General features: G+C 46.8%; 1 protein-coding gene across 3 annotated transcripts in view; it reads right to left on the bottom strand.

Annotated features, from left to right (window-relative positions):
* Nucleotides 1-15,593, bottom strand: part of col18a1a (collagen type XVIII alpha 1 chain a) — a 275,931-nt gene that overhangs the window by 66,446 nt on the left and 193,892 nt on the right. For all 3 annotated transcript variants that reach the window (XM_055638409.1, XM_055638407.1, XM_055638408.1), the window contains 8 exons: nt 15,246-15,308; nt 13,953-14,039; nt 11,885-11,938; nt 10,754-10,894; nt 7,943-8,005; nt 7,817-7,861; nt 3,553-3,675; nt 1,348-1,419 (listed from right to left, as the gene is read on the bottom strand). In XM_055638409.1, the coding sequence (XP_055494384.1) occupies nt 1,348-1,419; nt 3,553-3,675; nt 7,817-7,861; nt 7,943-8,005; nt 10,754-10,894; nt 11,885-11,938; nt 13,953-14,039; nt 15,246-15,308 (648 nt within the window). The remainder of the gene's footprint in view (nt 1-1,347; nt 1,420-3,552; nt 3,676-7,816; nt 7,862-7,942; nt 8,006-10,753; nt 10,895-11,884; nt 11,939-13,952; nt 14,040-15,245; nt 15,309-15,593) is intronic.

The following is a 15,593-nucleotide window of genomic DNA, read 5'->3' as shown; positions in this document are numbered from 1 at the left end:
ATACCAAAGATAGACACAAAATACTGGAGTAACTCAGCGGGTCAGGCAGCATCTTTGGAGAAAATGGATAGGTGACTTTTCGGGTGAACTCTGTCTGTCTCACCGGGTTAACCTATAGCCCTCCTGAACTGACAGGACACCAGCGCTGCTTCTCCGTGCTGGCTGTAAACCTGGGCCATATTTCCGGCAAGTCCAGGCAGGGCTGTAGGTTAACCTGGCGGGACAGGCAGAGTTGAGCTGGGTTTAGCGCTGCTTCTGTGCGCTGGCTGTGGCATCAGAAAGATTCCAGGTTTGTTACTTTTATGATTTCATGTTGCTGACTCTCATATATCATCGAAAGAGTCAGATGATGCCCTGGTTTAACATGACGTTAGGATGACCGTACTCCAGAGGCGGAGCATGCCTTCTGACTGGCGGCTGAGATTTGGGGTTCAGCGGAGAACTCCCAAGTTTCAAATCAACCACTGAGGTCCAAATTGTTCCAGGTTGTCGGCTGAAGTCAGGGCGGGGAGTCTCCATCAATAATCCGAGCATGAGAAGATTAATTAATTGCTTCTGTGCTTCCTGCCAAGGGTTTTGTGAAAATACGATCCTGATCCTGACTGGAAAATGCTTGTCTTTTGGCTTCAGAGGTTTTTGGAAAGTATCTGAAGAAGGGTCTCGATCCGAAACATCACTTATTCCTTTTCTCCAGTGATACTGCCTGACCGGCTGAGTTACTCCGGCATTTTGTGTCCTTCTTTGGAAAGTATCGTTGGCTGGAATGACAGGGTAGAGAGAGGGAGCAAGTCAACCCTGACTGAGACGGGGATCTCATCAAATCGCCACATCTTTAGAGACATCATGTAATCTCCTGGACCAATGGCCGTCCCTCAAGTAAGATGATGTGGATGTTTATTGTCCTCTAGATTCTTGCTTTCTCTCTTGGGGGAGGGGGGGTGGGGGGTGGATGGCAAACTAGATGCAAGTGAGGGAGGTGAGATGGGGACAGCGACTATTTCACCATGATGCTTTACCCAACCCTGACTGTGGGATGGGCTTGAGAGGCTGCCATGTCTTCTGCTGTACATCAGATCCTTATCCCGCTGCATTTGGTGCTTGCACGCTATCTGGAGAACGATCCCTTGGGAATGAAGGATATTTGTCCTTGGGAGGTGCTTGGGATGTTGAGAAAGAATAAAGTTAAATAGGGACATTCCCCAGCACAAATTGAGAGTGGGGGCCTAATACTGGCCTAGCTTACTAGGGGGACACTTAATCAAATCAAGAGTGAAAGATTATGATTCAGGAATAAGCCATTCAATTAAGTCTGACCACAGGTATTTTACCATGTCCTTTCACCTTTACCTGAGCTCCTTCCAACCCTCGATGCCCTGGTACACCCGGAAATATTGGAGATCCGGAACTTTCCGCATCATCCTGCAAAGAGAAGTACAACCTATCCTTATCCTCTGCAATAGCAGACAAACACACTATACATACATGCACACAACACTCATGACCAACAACAACCTCACACTAATCACTGCCAAATCTCACAGTAAGCATTCACACCTACCCACAACCAAGACTGTACACACACAACTCACTATCACCACTCACACTCTACACACATGCCATTCACCACCAAAAATCACATCACACAGACACCACTCACTACCAATACTCTCATGGTACACACTGCCCACTGTCAACACTCACACAGTACACACACACCTCACTCACTATCAACAATTAGATTACACACACACACACACACACACACACACACTCACACACACACACACACACACACACACACACACACACACACACACACACACACACACCTCACTATCAACAATTAGATTGCACACACAAACCTTTCAACTACCAACACTTCAGTACACACACTTCCCATTACCAACACTCAACTCGTACTGCACATGCATCACTCACTAGCAACAATCACACTGTACATACATTGCTCACTACCAACACTTCACAATACGCACACACCCCTCACGACCAATCATATTGTACCCACACCACTCACTCCCAGCAGTAAGAGTGCTCTCACACTCCACTCACTACCAACAATCACACTGCATACAACACACACCAAATATCACTCACAACCAACACTACCAGCCCAGCTAGTCACTGACCAAGCTGCTGTCAGTTGGTTAAGGTGTGAAATCGATCCCCTTCCGCCCCTTTGCCTCTCAGGGGGGTGTGAGGGATCCCCAGTACATTCGCACAGTGGGGCGTTCTCCCACCTGGCTTGGCTTCACCACTAAACCAAGTTCATGTAACACAATACTTGCCGCTTATTGGATTACTGCTTGTGGCAGTGCTTTTGGTGCAACATAATTACTATATTATGAAGATCGCTTTATTGGCCGTGGGATGAGTTGGGAGAGGTTCTGGGTATGAGGTGCTATAGAATTACAAGCTTCCTCTCCCTCTTCCTCAAGCTGGCTTAAAATAGCTCCTGCTTACAAACTAGACAAGATCTAGCAGCTTCTGGTTATCTGACCAACAATGCGGGGGCCATTAATCCACCTTGATTTATTTGCTAGTCCGAGCACTTAGTTTTCATTGCCAATTCCTCCCTCAGTGAGGTTTCTCCCCCCACATTCTCTCTCCCCTCCCACCAAATCTGCTGTGTGGCTTGTGGTTTTCAGAGAAAGTCACCACAGTTTCCTTCTGTCATGGAACCACAATTAGGCAGCCTGTCATTACGTCCTGATGTTGGTTGTTAGTATGGAAGTCCAGGCCAACCCATACACCCACACAGTAACATCCGAGAGGGCAGCAACCCAGAGGAAATAACAACACTCCTACGTGTGTGAGAATGGTGTACATTCTGTGATGTTTAGTCTGTTTTTAGCACTGATTGCCCAGTATTACCAGTATTACCCCTGTGACTGAGTCTCTCTGGGATAACTATACTTGTGCCGTGTGTGATGGTGCTTGGAGATGTCTCACAGACCCTTCATTGTGCCTGGCGGGCCATTCTGCCAGAGCACCTACACAGTACAGACCACTGTTTCAAGGTGAATGAACTTCACCATCCTGTTTAAGCATCAACTTAGGGTAGCAACGTGTGAAGTGTGAAGCCCTCAACCTAAGAATTGATGCTTAATAACTCGTTTTTGTAAACCTTTCAGCAAATCCCACTGGTCAGAGAATCTCACAGCACGGAAACAAGCCCTTCAGCCCTTTTGAGTCCTTACCACCCTTCAAACACCCATTCACATTAATCCCTTTTAATTCTCCCTGCATTCCCATCCACCCCCCTCATATTCAACATTGCGTACACGATAGGGGCAAATTCATCTATCAATCTGCACGTCTTTGGGATGTGAGAGGAAATACACGCGGTCACAGGGAGGAAACTCTACACAGACAGCGTCAGAGTTTGGGATTGAACCCAGGTCACTGGCGGTGTGAGGCAGCAACTCTACATACTGAGCCAATGTGGGCCAGCCTCAGCATTGTCTTGGATTATCGCCGCGCAAAGCTCTTGATGGGCGGAACCGCGGTTACACTGGCGTCTGAAGAACTTACAAATCCACTGGGGTGGCCGGAGGTGGGTGGTCCGGGAGGGCCGGGGGGTCCTCGAGGTCCCATCGGTCCAGGCAATCCGGCTAAACCAGTCTGACCCGGAGATCCAGCACTGCCAGGGGATCCCTGTAATGGGAAGAAAGTGGAAGGTGGAATAATGACCCGTCAACACCAACGCAACCCTCTTCAGTATCGGAGTTTTAACCCTGGTACCGTTTGGAATTTCTCTTTGAGATCCACAGCTGGGTGGGTGGAACCTCTCCTTTGCTGTTGATGGGGCAGTGGGCTCCAGTGCGATTCCAGTCACTGAATCTCACAGCGCTGTACTGAGAGAGTGCAGCATTGTCAGCATTACCACACTGAATCCAGGCCCTGTTGCCTTCTCATCCTGAGATGCAAGACCCTGGGCTGTTATCTGAAAGGGGATTGATCAGCAAGTCAGGGTAGTAAAGGGTCTTCTTGGCCATGGCATGCGCTGCAGAACGAAGCAATCAACACCTTCTGTCCATAATGTAAACACACCCTGGAGAGCACACTGTGCATCTTTTCACATTACCAAGTGGGGAGGAATTTAATAACCCACCATTGGTTAGAAATCGTGAGGAAACTGTTTCATATACAGAGAGTCATCCAAATGCAAGGTAAAAACAAACGCACTTCTAATATGCGCAGACATGCAGCAGGAACGGCCACTGATTCAGGCCATCGCTTACCTTTTGTACTCTGAATTTCCACATCTCTGCATCTTGCCATGGATTTTCCATGACTGCCCACTTGTGACCACTTACACCTCATCTGAACTCACTGTCCTTTCCATTTTTGCCTTCCCTTTGCTTTCCACACTGACTGGTTTCTTACCGATCTCCCTTTCCCTTCATCCTACCACCGGCCTTTCCCTTTCCCTCCTTTTCTCTGGCTGTGTGGGTTTAAGCGGTCGACTTGAATCTCCTCCCGTTCTGATCAAAGGTCATTGACTTTACACATTAACTGCATGATCTGTCATTCTTGTTACTGTCTTGCAGGATTTATGTGTAGTTTATGTATAATTGATGTTTTTGTGTGTTTTCTGAGTCTATGTGCATGTGATGCTGCTGCAAGATTTTCATTGTACCTGTATCTCTTTAGATATGCATGTGACGATAAACTCAACTTGACTGTTTGCTCAACTTGACTGCTTGCAATTGTATTGTATTGTATTGTATTGTATTCAAATTTATTGTCATTGTCTCAATTTGAGACAACGAAATGAATTTCCCTTATAGGCAGTATCATAAAATCATAAAAAAGAATAAATAAATAATAAATAAATAATAAAACATATTAAAAATAAAATTGAAATTAAATTATAAAAAAAGCACAAACACAGAAAGTCCACGACACAACATAACATAAATGGCACCCAGGTGAGGATGGCACCATAGTCCAGCCAGCCTCCCCTTCGTGTTCATCCGTGGTTGGGGCCTTCCGAGCACCCGCAGTCGCCGCCCCGGGTGGCCCGATGTTCAGGCCCTCACGCCGGGCCGGTGGAACGCCGACGCCGAACCCCGACGGTGAGCAGCCTCCTCCTCAGCGGCCCGGACCTCCTGATCAGCCGCCTCCCGCCGCCGGAGTCTGCAGCTCCTGAGTCCACAGGCCGAGCTGGGCATAGTCACAGGACCCCGCGCTGTCCATCAGTGCCGCCCGCGTTGGGAGCTCAGCAAACCGCAGCTCCAGGATGTCGGTGCAGCAGGTCCAGCACTCCGGGCTCCAGACGGCGACCCCCGGTAAGGCATCGCCAGCCCCGCGATGTTTCAGCGCTGTCCCTCCGCTGCTGGAGCTCCGGTCGATCCCGGCAGGAAAGGCCGCGCCAATCCAGGTAGGTAGGCCGCTGTGGGGGGAGGGGGGGGGGGGCGAGGACGCGACTCGAATAATAGTCGCATCCTCACCAGGAAGCGGCTGAAGGACGGTATCCCCCGCACCGTGCCCTCTTCCCCCACATAAAGACACCAAAAAACACAAAAAAAACACACTTTAACATAACTAAATAAACAAAAAAACAAAAAGATACCGGGCTGTAGGTGGAGGCTGCTGGCACCAGCGCCACCGGAAGTACAATACAAAATACAATATGGCATTTGATGTGTTGCCAAACCAATTTCGCCTCATTGGCACAAAGTGAATGTAATGTATGATTAAAGAAACAGTGATTTTACGATCTGCCTGTGCATTTCTTCCTGAATTGAGGGCAGGCAAGAGGAGGAGTGGAAATGGCCTCTCGTCGATCTTGTTCCTCTGGTTTCTACAGCTGGTGGGCGGTGATGCTCCAACCTGGTTCAGTTCACAGTGCTCAGCACAAACTGGTCCGCAAGATATATTGAGGACACAAGAGACTGCGGGTGCTGCAATTTGAAGCAAAAAGCAAACTGCGGGAGGGACTGCAGGACTGCAGCTGAATTGTTAATTATTCCTCTGCCCCCACAATGCTGCTCGACCGACTGAGTTCCTCAGTAGTTTGTTTTTTAGCCGTGAGTTATTCTGTCTGAAGCACAAGCAAATTGACCTTCCCCTCCCAGTGAAATCAGCAGCCCCAATAAATACAATATGGACGCAATGTGCTGGAATAACTCAGTGGGTCAGCAGCCTTACCTGCTGAGTTACTCCAGCACTTTGCATCTTTTATTTGTAAATCATCATCTGCAGTTCCATGCCTATGTTATATAATATGGAATCGGTCCCTCACTAATGTGTGAAAGCTTAGTTTGATTGTTGTGCACCAATAGGCTTTATGAAAGGAATTTAACATTTATCGTTGGTACACAAAAATGCTGGAGAAACTCAGCGGGTGCAGCAGCATCTATGGAGCGAAGGAAATAGGCAACGTTTCGGGACGAAATGTTGCCTATTTCGTTCGCTCCATAGATGCTGCTGCACCCGTTGAGTTTCTCCAGCATTTTTGTGTACCTTTGATTTTCCAGCATCTGCAGTTCCTTCTTTAACATTTATTGTTCACCATTTGAGGTTTCAGCTTTGCATTACAAGACCAGGGTTAACCTGCACGCAACGACACAGCAGAGAAGGTCCCCTTCTATAATATCTCCAAGGCTCCACATGGAGACAGTTGTGTGTAGGAGGCACAAGGCTTCAACAATTATGGAGAACCGCACAGAATAAACTCTGAACAAAAGAGAAATAAGTGCAAAAAGTAAAATGCAAAAGATGGAGATTGTTCAGTAGGCTGCAGCCACATTTACATTAGGACACTGGATCTCAGGAAAGGCCAGTGTATGATTTATCCTTACATAGTTATTTATACCTGCCATCTTTCCGGCTAATTCAATGTTGCCCTGTTACCCATCTTATATTTTGTATCCACTCACTGACAGCATTTCTACCACAGAGTTAAAAATGCCAGGTTCAAATCCCACCTTAGAGACTTGAGAACGCCTTCTACACCGACGCTCCTGTGTGGCGCTGAAGGAGTGCTGTGCTGCCAGAGGTGCCGATTTTCAGATGAGACATTAAAAATCCAGTTTGGAGTTAATGGGACCCAATGAACAGGTACAATGTGAATCTGCAACGAATACTCTTTGTGTGTTTACCGAGAAGTCAAATAGGTGAATAAGCCAGGGTACACCAAAATGCTGGAGAAACTCAGCGGGTGCAGCAGCATCTATGGAGCGAAGGAAATAGGCAAAGTTTCGGGCCGAAACCCTTCTTCAGACTGATCCTTCACTCCATAGATGCTGCTGCACTCGCTGAGTTTCTCCAGCATTTTTGTGTACCTTCGATTTTCCAGCATCTGCAGTTCCTTCTTAAACATGGTGAATAAGCCAGGGTGGGCTTAGGTTTGTTTGGAATAGTTGGGACAGTGTCCTGTTTCCGCACTGTATATTATGCAAAAGTCTTTGTAAGACTAAGAAAGAGGTTTGGCTACTTTGCTGAGAGTTTGAACATTGAATTTAAGCAACTGACAAAGGACTTGAAGATTGGGACTTCCAAACACATAGTCGCAAGCTGGATCCGGGTTCAAATTCCACCATAGCAACTACAGAATTTAAACACATTTAATAATTTAAAAAAATCACAGAACTGTTAAAAAATACCCAATTGTCTTTCAGATAACAAATCCTTAACCAGTCTGGCCTACACCTATCCAGAAGTGCCCTCGTGAATCATTCAGCTTAAGGGCAATTAGGGATAGACATAAAATGCTGATCGCTGCAGTGATGACCAGCTCCCGAAACATCAATAACAATAAAAGATTACTTTGTGGAGATATTGGCCCTACCGTGGCACCTTGAGCTCCTGGAAGACCCAAATCACCAGGGTCGCCCTGGAAGTAAAAGGAATATCTTGTCAGCAAAATGGTAACAAAAGCTGAACTGAAGAAGCTGCTTCACAACCCCTGACTTACCGGCAGTCCTCTCTCGCCCGGTGTGCCGAACTGGCCAGGTCTTCCTGGTAGACCGGGGGGGCCCTGGGAGATATAGGGGAGATATAGAAGTTATTATGGAAACCAGTCAAAACAATCTATGCCATAGGCCAGAGAAGGAGGTTTAGTAAGTTGGTGGCCAACGGTGGCTTGGAATCTCAGAAGGTTGCGATAGCTAAGACGATGAATGCTATCGGACAGCCTGGCCCAAAGACATCTTGGATTTTGTGTGGTGGAGCCGACTTGGGTGCAAGTGGTCAGAGGGGCAAAGGTTGGCCGGGATGGCAGGGGGTGCAGTGGTCAGTTTGGGGAGTGAGATGTGCTCAGGGTCCTGGGTAAGAACATGGGGTGGGTTCGCAGGTTCCTTTGCAAGTGTCTGGGCTGTTGGGGGAGTCACAGGGGGAGTCTGAAAGCCAGCTGCTGGCAGGGTGATGCACTGATAGTGCGGGCCACTCAAGTGCCACTGCAAAGAAGCATCCAGTTTAAATTGAACAGTGTTGGCCACCCCTCTCCCACCTGATGGGAGGAAAAGCCACAGGCTCCCCAATCTAGGATTCACGAGCCCAGCTTTCAATCTTGCAGCAGTTTCCATCAACACCAGATATGCCAGCATACCACAAGTGATGGCTTCACCACCCAATGCCTGGACAAAATTGTGCCCATTCAACCCTGCTGGGTGGGGGAACAGGCCCTTTGGTCCACCAAGTCCCCAATGACCAGTGATCCCTGTACACTAGCACTGTCCCACACACATTAGGGACAATTTACAATTTTACCCAAGGCAATTAACCTACAAACCTGTACGTCTTTGGAATGTGGGAGGAAACCGGAGCACCCGGAGAAAACCTACGCGGGTCATGGAGAGAGGGTACAAACTCTGTACGGACAGCACCCATAGTCAGGATTGAACCTGGGTCTCCGGCGCTGTAAGGCAGCAACTCTGCCACTACATGCCGTGGTGTTGGCAGGAATATGCCATGGGCTGAACCGTGCACGGTGGTGGGGATGTACAAGGTGTTTTACATCAATCTCTGCCACAGGAGAAGGAAGCAGCAGCAGGTGAAGCCTGAGCAAGGATAGTGCCATTTTAATCTCAGTGCTTGCTCCTTTTAAAGGCATTACGAGCGAGAATGTACAGACCTGTTATTTCTTTGATGGCTCCAACCTCTACACAATATAAATTTATTCAACCCCCTGCTGCCAACATGACCCAGTACAACATTCTGCCCCCTAGCACCCTGTCCAGCCACACAACCACATTATTATTCCCATTGCCATACACATTGCCTTCCTTGCTCTTTCTGTAACCGTCTTCCGCCCTGACACCCTTTGTGTTCTTCCTCCCAAATAGGTTCTGGCCTGTTGCTCCCCTCAATTTCCTTCACCAGACCATTGGCAGTTGTGCCTTCAATTACCCAGAGCCTGATCTCTGGAAAGAGAATTGGAATCTAGTAGGGCAGTTGTCTCACAACGACTGCGACCCAAGTTCGATTCTGACCTTCACCACTGTCTGTATGGAGTTTGCACGTTCTCCCTATTTCCCTGGGGTGCTCCAGTTTCCTCTAACATCCCAAGGTTGCGTGGGTTATGGGGTTAATTGGTTGCTATGAATTGCCCCTAGTGTAGTTGGGTAGTAGAAACTAAGGGGTGGAGGGGAGGGGGTTGGATGGGCATAGGGGTGGTTGATAACAAAATGTGGCAGAAAATGAGATTAATGTGGAATTAGTATAAATCATAATCATACTTTATTAGCCAAGTATGTTTTGCAATATATGAGGAATTTGATTTGCCAAACAGTCATACTAATAAAAAGCAACGGAACACACAAAATACATTTTAACATAAATATCCACCACAGTGAATCCTCCACATTCCTCACTGTGATGGAAGTCGAAAAAAAGTTCACTCTCTTCCCTTCTTTGTCTTCCAGCAGTCGGGTGCCTCAAACCTTCCGTTGACGGGCCAATCTTACTCCCGTAGCCGGCGGTGGGCCTCCTGGTCGGGGCGATCAAGCTCCTGCATCGAGGTGGAATCTCAGCTCCCCCACGCCGGGCGATCTACCTCGGGTCGGGGCTTGTCGAACGTTGTGCGGTTTCGGAGCATCCCTACTCGGTCTCTCCCGAGACTGCGAGCTCCTTGATGTTAAAGTCCGCAGGCCGCGGTTGGAGCGTCGATCCCAGGCAAAGAATTGGCTCCTATGGTAAGTGCACGCCCCGCGGTGGGGCTCAAAGTCAGTCCCGAGCAACGCCTCCAGCTCCACGATGTTAGGCCGCAGAGCGACCGGAGATACGACCCGACATCTCCGGCAAGGTAAGAGATTGAAAAAAGTTTCCCCCGATCCCCCACATAAAACAAACTGGAGAACATTAACACAAACTTTTTAAACACACTAAAAATAACAATAAAAAAGATGAAAAGGACAGACAGACTGTAGATGAGGCTGCCATCGAAGTGCCACCCGGTTATTGGTCAGGTGGACTTGTTGGGTTGAAGGGCCTGTTTCGCCACCTTTTATGGATGTTCCTTCTTAAAGACAACCCTCCCCCTCCCCCCATGCCCCCCCGACCCCCCACAACCACACTGTCCATCTCGAATCTCACCCTATGCACTGGTGGCAAATCTCACCTGATAATATTCTTCGGAACATTCTAATGCAGCAGAGGCTGCATTAAATTAAAGTTATTTTTCTTATACTGGGGCTTTTGGTCGTTAATTTTCTTTTAAAGAAAGTTTGCAACAATGTAAAACTCTTATTTCAGAAGGGTGCCTCGAGTGCTCAGCATGATCACTTACCATTGGCCCTGGTGTCCCGGATGCTCCTGGTATTCCCGGCATACCGGGAGATCCAGGCAGCCCTGTGCTATTCATACCAAACACACCAGGCCGTCCTGGGAGCCCAGGAACACCAGGAGGTCCACGGGGTCCTGGCAAACCCTGAAAGAGAGAAAGAGAATTAATCCTTCTGGCTTTCCCTTCAGCAACTCATTTAAGCAAAAAAGGAGTAAAGGGGTTGTGGGGTTAAAGGATAGGCCAGGCAAGACTCCTGAGAGTGGCAAATAACTACACCGGAAGTTACTTTGAAGATGATGGAGTTTCTCCATAATCTGAAACGCACTCACTAATGGCCAAACATTACTAGCGCTGCTACCAAGCCTACTCTTCCTATCCTACTTGTGAAGCTTGCTATGTGTAGGCTGATGCCTGGGGCTCCTACTTTTTAATGGTGTTTGAACTTTTAATGTAACATTTTACAAATAACATTTTGGGCATTCCCAATGGCTAAAAGAACAGGAGCTAAATACAATTGTCTTGCATCTTTCTCCTTGTCTATGCCAGAAATCTGATAGAATCATATCGAAACATATAAAATTCTTAAGGAATTGGACAGGCTAAATGTAGGAGAAATGTTTCCAGTGTTGGGGGAGTCCAGAACCAGTTTAAGAATAAGGGGTAGGCCATTTAGGACTGAGATGAGGAAAAGCTTTTTCACCCAGAAAGTTGTGAATCTGTGGAATTATCTGCCACAGAAGGCAGTGGAGGCCAATCCACTGGATGTTTTCAAGAGGGAGCTAGATATACTAAGTCCCCTTAGTGCTAAGGGAATCAAGGGATATGGGGAGAAAAGGGCCGAATGACCTACTCCTGCACCTATTTCTATGTTTCTATGTTTCTAAATCCTGCATTTCCACAAAACATTTTTTCTATTGGTTTAACTATCACTTTCAGAGACCATGGAAGTTCACCAGATCCAGCAACGAGGAATATCACCCTTTCTCAAAGTCTTTTGCTTGTTAGTATTTCCTAGTCAATCCCTTTGATTGGCACCTTGGCGTGTAAACGCTTAGAGCCTCAGTAGCAAGGTTGCAAAATGCCATTTCATTTTCTCCCGAAACACGCAATCCTGGTCAGAGATGTTGCCCCTACCCGATGAAATTCCGCGTCACTTTCCAATCCCGATCCTTCCATGTCGATAAAGGTCTAGGAAACAAGAACAGGCTGTAGTAAGAGGATGCATTTGATGAAAGATTGGATCTGAAACACTAACTCTGTTTCCCTCCCCACAGACACCGCCCGAACTGCTGACTATTTCTCAGCAGTCATGGTTTTCTTTTTTATGCGAGTCACACTGGCCAAGGTTTGATGTTAATTGCTGTGTTCAGAGGCACAGAGCAATAGAGGGCTCGGTAGGGCTGAGCAGAGGATGCTGCTGAAGCAATGGAAAAGCTATCAGGCAGCTTTTTTTGTGAAGAAATATTGGACATCACTGCTGCTTTACTTTCTCTAGGATACACACGGGCGCTTGGTAATCAACCTGAATGAGGGAGACAGAATGAACAGAAACAGGCTATTGTCCCACCGAGTCCGTGGCTTAGCCAGACACCAAAGGACTTTTAGCATTTGTGTGGGCAGGGCTTGAATGAATAAGTTTATTGACGAAGTATTCACATACAAGGAATTTGCCTTGGTGCTCGGTCCGCAAGTGACAAAATTACATACAGTGACAGTTAGGAATGATACATAAAACATTAAACATTAATAATAAAACATTATCGGTTAAACATGTGAATTAAATAAAATACCAGAGCAAATGGAGGCTACAGATTTTTGGTTATTGAGTAGAGCTGCTACTCATGGATAAAAGCTGTTTTTATGTCTGGCTGTGGCAACTTTGACAGTTCAGAGCCACCTTCCAGAGGGAAGTGATTCAAAGAGTTTGTGGCCAGGGTGAGAGGGGTCAGAGATGATCTTACCCACTCACTTGCTGGTCCTTGCAGTGTACAGTTCATCAATGGAGGGAATACTGCAGCCAATAACCTTCTCAGCTGATCGGACGATTCGCTGCAGCCTCCGTGCTTGGTGGCTGAGCCAAACCAGACCATGATGGAGAAGGTGAGGACAGACTCTACGATGGCTGTATAGAATTGGACCATCATTGCCTGTGGCAGATTGTGTTTCCTCAGCGGCCGTAGGATGTACATCCTCTGTTGTGCCTTTTCGACTGTGGAATCGATGGTAGCCCCCCATTTAAGGTCCTTGGAGATGATGGTTCCCAGGAACTTAAAAGACTCCACAGATGTGACTGTGGTGTTGTTGATGGTGAGTGGGGTGAGGGGAGGGGGAGCTCTCCTAAAGTCTACAATCAATTCCACTGTCTTAAGAGCATTGAGCTCCAGGTTGTTGCGATGGCACCAGGACGCTAGCTGTGTCACTTCCTGTGTCACTTCCTATGTCACTTCCTGTCCATCCACATCACCAGAGGGATTATCACATGGAAGACCCTGTGCTGTGCAGGATCTCAACTGGAGGCAGCTTCTGCAAGGACATTCATGCCATAGGATCCATGTGCAGTAATTGGTGTATTAGTGGGGATGTGAGCATCAAGGGTGGGCAGCTCACTTCTAACATTCGGAGTCAATAAGGGGTTAGAGAATAGCTTGACCCAGTGAAACAGATGGTAGAGCTGCCACCTCATGGCCCCAGAGACCTGGGTTTAATCCTGGCCTCAGGTGCTGTCTGTGTGCAGTTGCACATTCTCCCTATGACCGTGTGGAGTTTCCTCCAGATACTTGGGTTCCCCCCACATCACAAAGATTGAGGGCTGGGAAAACGGAGAGAAAAAAAATGCGATGAGTGTAGGATCTGTGTGAATGGGTGTTTAATGATCAGCAATGACAGTGAGCAGAAGGGTCTGTTTCTGTGCTGTATCTCTCTTTGACCGAACAGGGATTTGCAACAAATGTCTCTCAACCAAAACCCTTGAAGGTATGTTATTTAGATATTCTCATATAATCTCCTTGGGATCTTGCTGTGCGTAAATTTACCTCTACTCCGCTTACAACAGTGACCACACAATAAATGCATTTCAGTGAACGCTGAGACTTCTAGTACATCCTGAACATGTGGAGGGCACTGTGGAAATGTGTGATTCTCTTTTCTGGATTTGGTTCTCAACCTTTTTTCCACCTCAGCCTCATGGGGAATATTCACTTACGAGTTTGTCAGCCCTGGAAGAGGGGCCGGGGGGTCCAGGGGAGCCGGGAGGTCCCCTTGGTCCTTCGATTCCAATCCCTGGGTCACCCTGTGGAGGACAAGAAGGGAGGCATTCATTCTGACATGCTCACATCCAACGCAGGCTCTTTATTGGATAAAAGGACACAAAGTCCTGGAGTAACTCAGGGGTTCAGGCAGCATCTCTGCAGAACATGGGTAAGTGTCATTTCACGACGAGACTGACTGTACACTTCAGACTGTAGTGTAGACAAGTGTTTTATTGTCATCCCAAACGGAACAATGAAATTCTTACTTGCATTAGCACAAACATATGTAAGGGAAATATTGTAAACACCATAATAAATATATATGTGTGTGTGTGTGTGTGTATGTATATATAAACAATTTGAGCAATAATAATAGTTCAATAGTTGATCCAATCATCGATGGATTTAAGACCACATATTACCCTTACGCTTGTTAACCACATTGCCTGTCTCCTGAGCAAGCCAATCGTTTAGTAAATCAGATGAGTCAGATGGGACTGCATGATCACATCTCTGTCACCTGTGCTTTAATGTCAGTTTTTGTTGGAAATCCTTAACTTCATTTCCCTCATGGCCCTGGTGGGATTTGAACTCATGCCTCCAGTTCATTGGTCCTCACCACTGAGGTGCAAGATCATCGGGAACGTGTCCTTGTTAATGAGCACAGGTAATGTGCTTCAGGTCAGATTGATGCAAAGGTAAATAAAAATCAGAAAAGAAACAGATGCTGGAAATCTGAAATAAAAACTGCGGAGAGAGAAACTGAGTGAAACATTCACTCAGTATATCTCTCCTCAGATGCTGCCGGACCAGCTGAGTGTTTCCAGAATTATTAATATTTCAGGTAACACATTTTCTGCTAATTTGGCTGCACCTGCTGGTGAGTATGCTTCAGGTTTATAGGATTGAGTTGCATAATGGCATTACTAAACTGCTAATCAAGCAGCCAGCTCCTAGTAAGTTGGAGACGTGTTCAAATCCCATCACAGTAGCTGGAGAATTTACGGTAAGATATTACAGACAGGCCACTCGGAAGCATCATCGGAAACAAAGCGTCTTGGAATTTTGAACCCTCTCCTCCCTGGTTAACTTAAACTCATGACAATTTTGAGTTAAATTCTTATCTGTTTTGGTATGTGACCCTTCTAGATTTTATCGAATTTCCCTCTTTACAACGTGATGCATAACAGCAACGAAATCTGGAAAAAAAAAAGTCAAAGGTAAAGTTAACCTTATCACATCCTCACCTTATCTCCTCTAGGACCTTGGTCACCGGGAGCTCCTGGGAAACCTTGAGGACCAATCTCGCCCTAAAGAAAGGAAAGGAAAGCAAAACTAGATTACATTAAACATCCACTTGCCCCTATTCACATTTGACATAAAACACTGGACAAGTGAGTGGTGTGGCATTTTGGGAGGAAAAATGCAAGAGGAAAGTATCCAGTAAATGGCAGGACCCTTAGGTGTATTGATAGTCAAAGGCATCTCGCAGTCCAAGTCCATAGCTTCCTAAATGTGGCAACCTAAGTAGAGAGGGTGATAAAGAAATCAGTTGGGCATTGATTATAAAAGTCTGGAATTCATGTTGCAGTTCC

Source organism: Leucoraja erinacea, chromosome 7 (genome assembly GCF_028641065.1).
Source record: "Leucoraja erinacea ecotype New England chromosome 7, Leri_hhj_1, whole genome shotgun sequence".
Classification (NCBI taxonomy): Eukaryota; Metazoa; Chordata; class Chondrichthyes; order Rajiformes; family Rajidae; genus Leucoraja; species Leucoraja erinaceus.
Note: the sequence above shows the minus strand (reverse complement) of the source record. Positions and strands in the feature narration are given on the sequence as shown.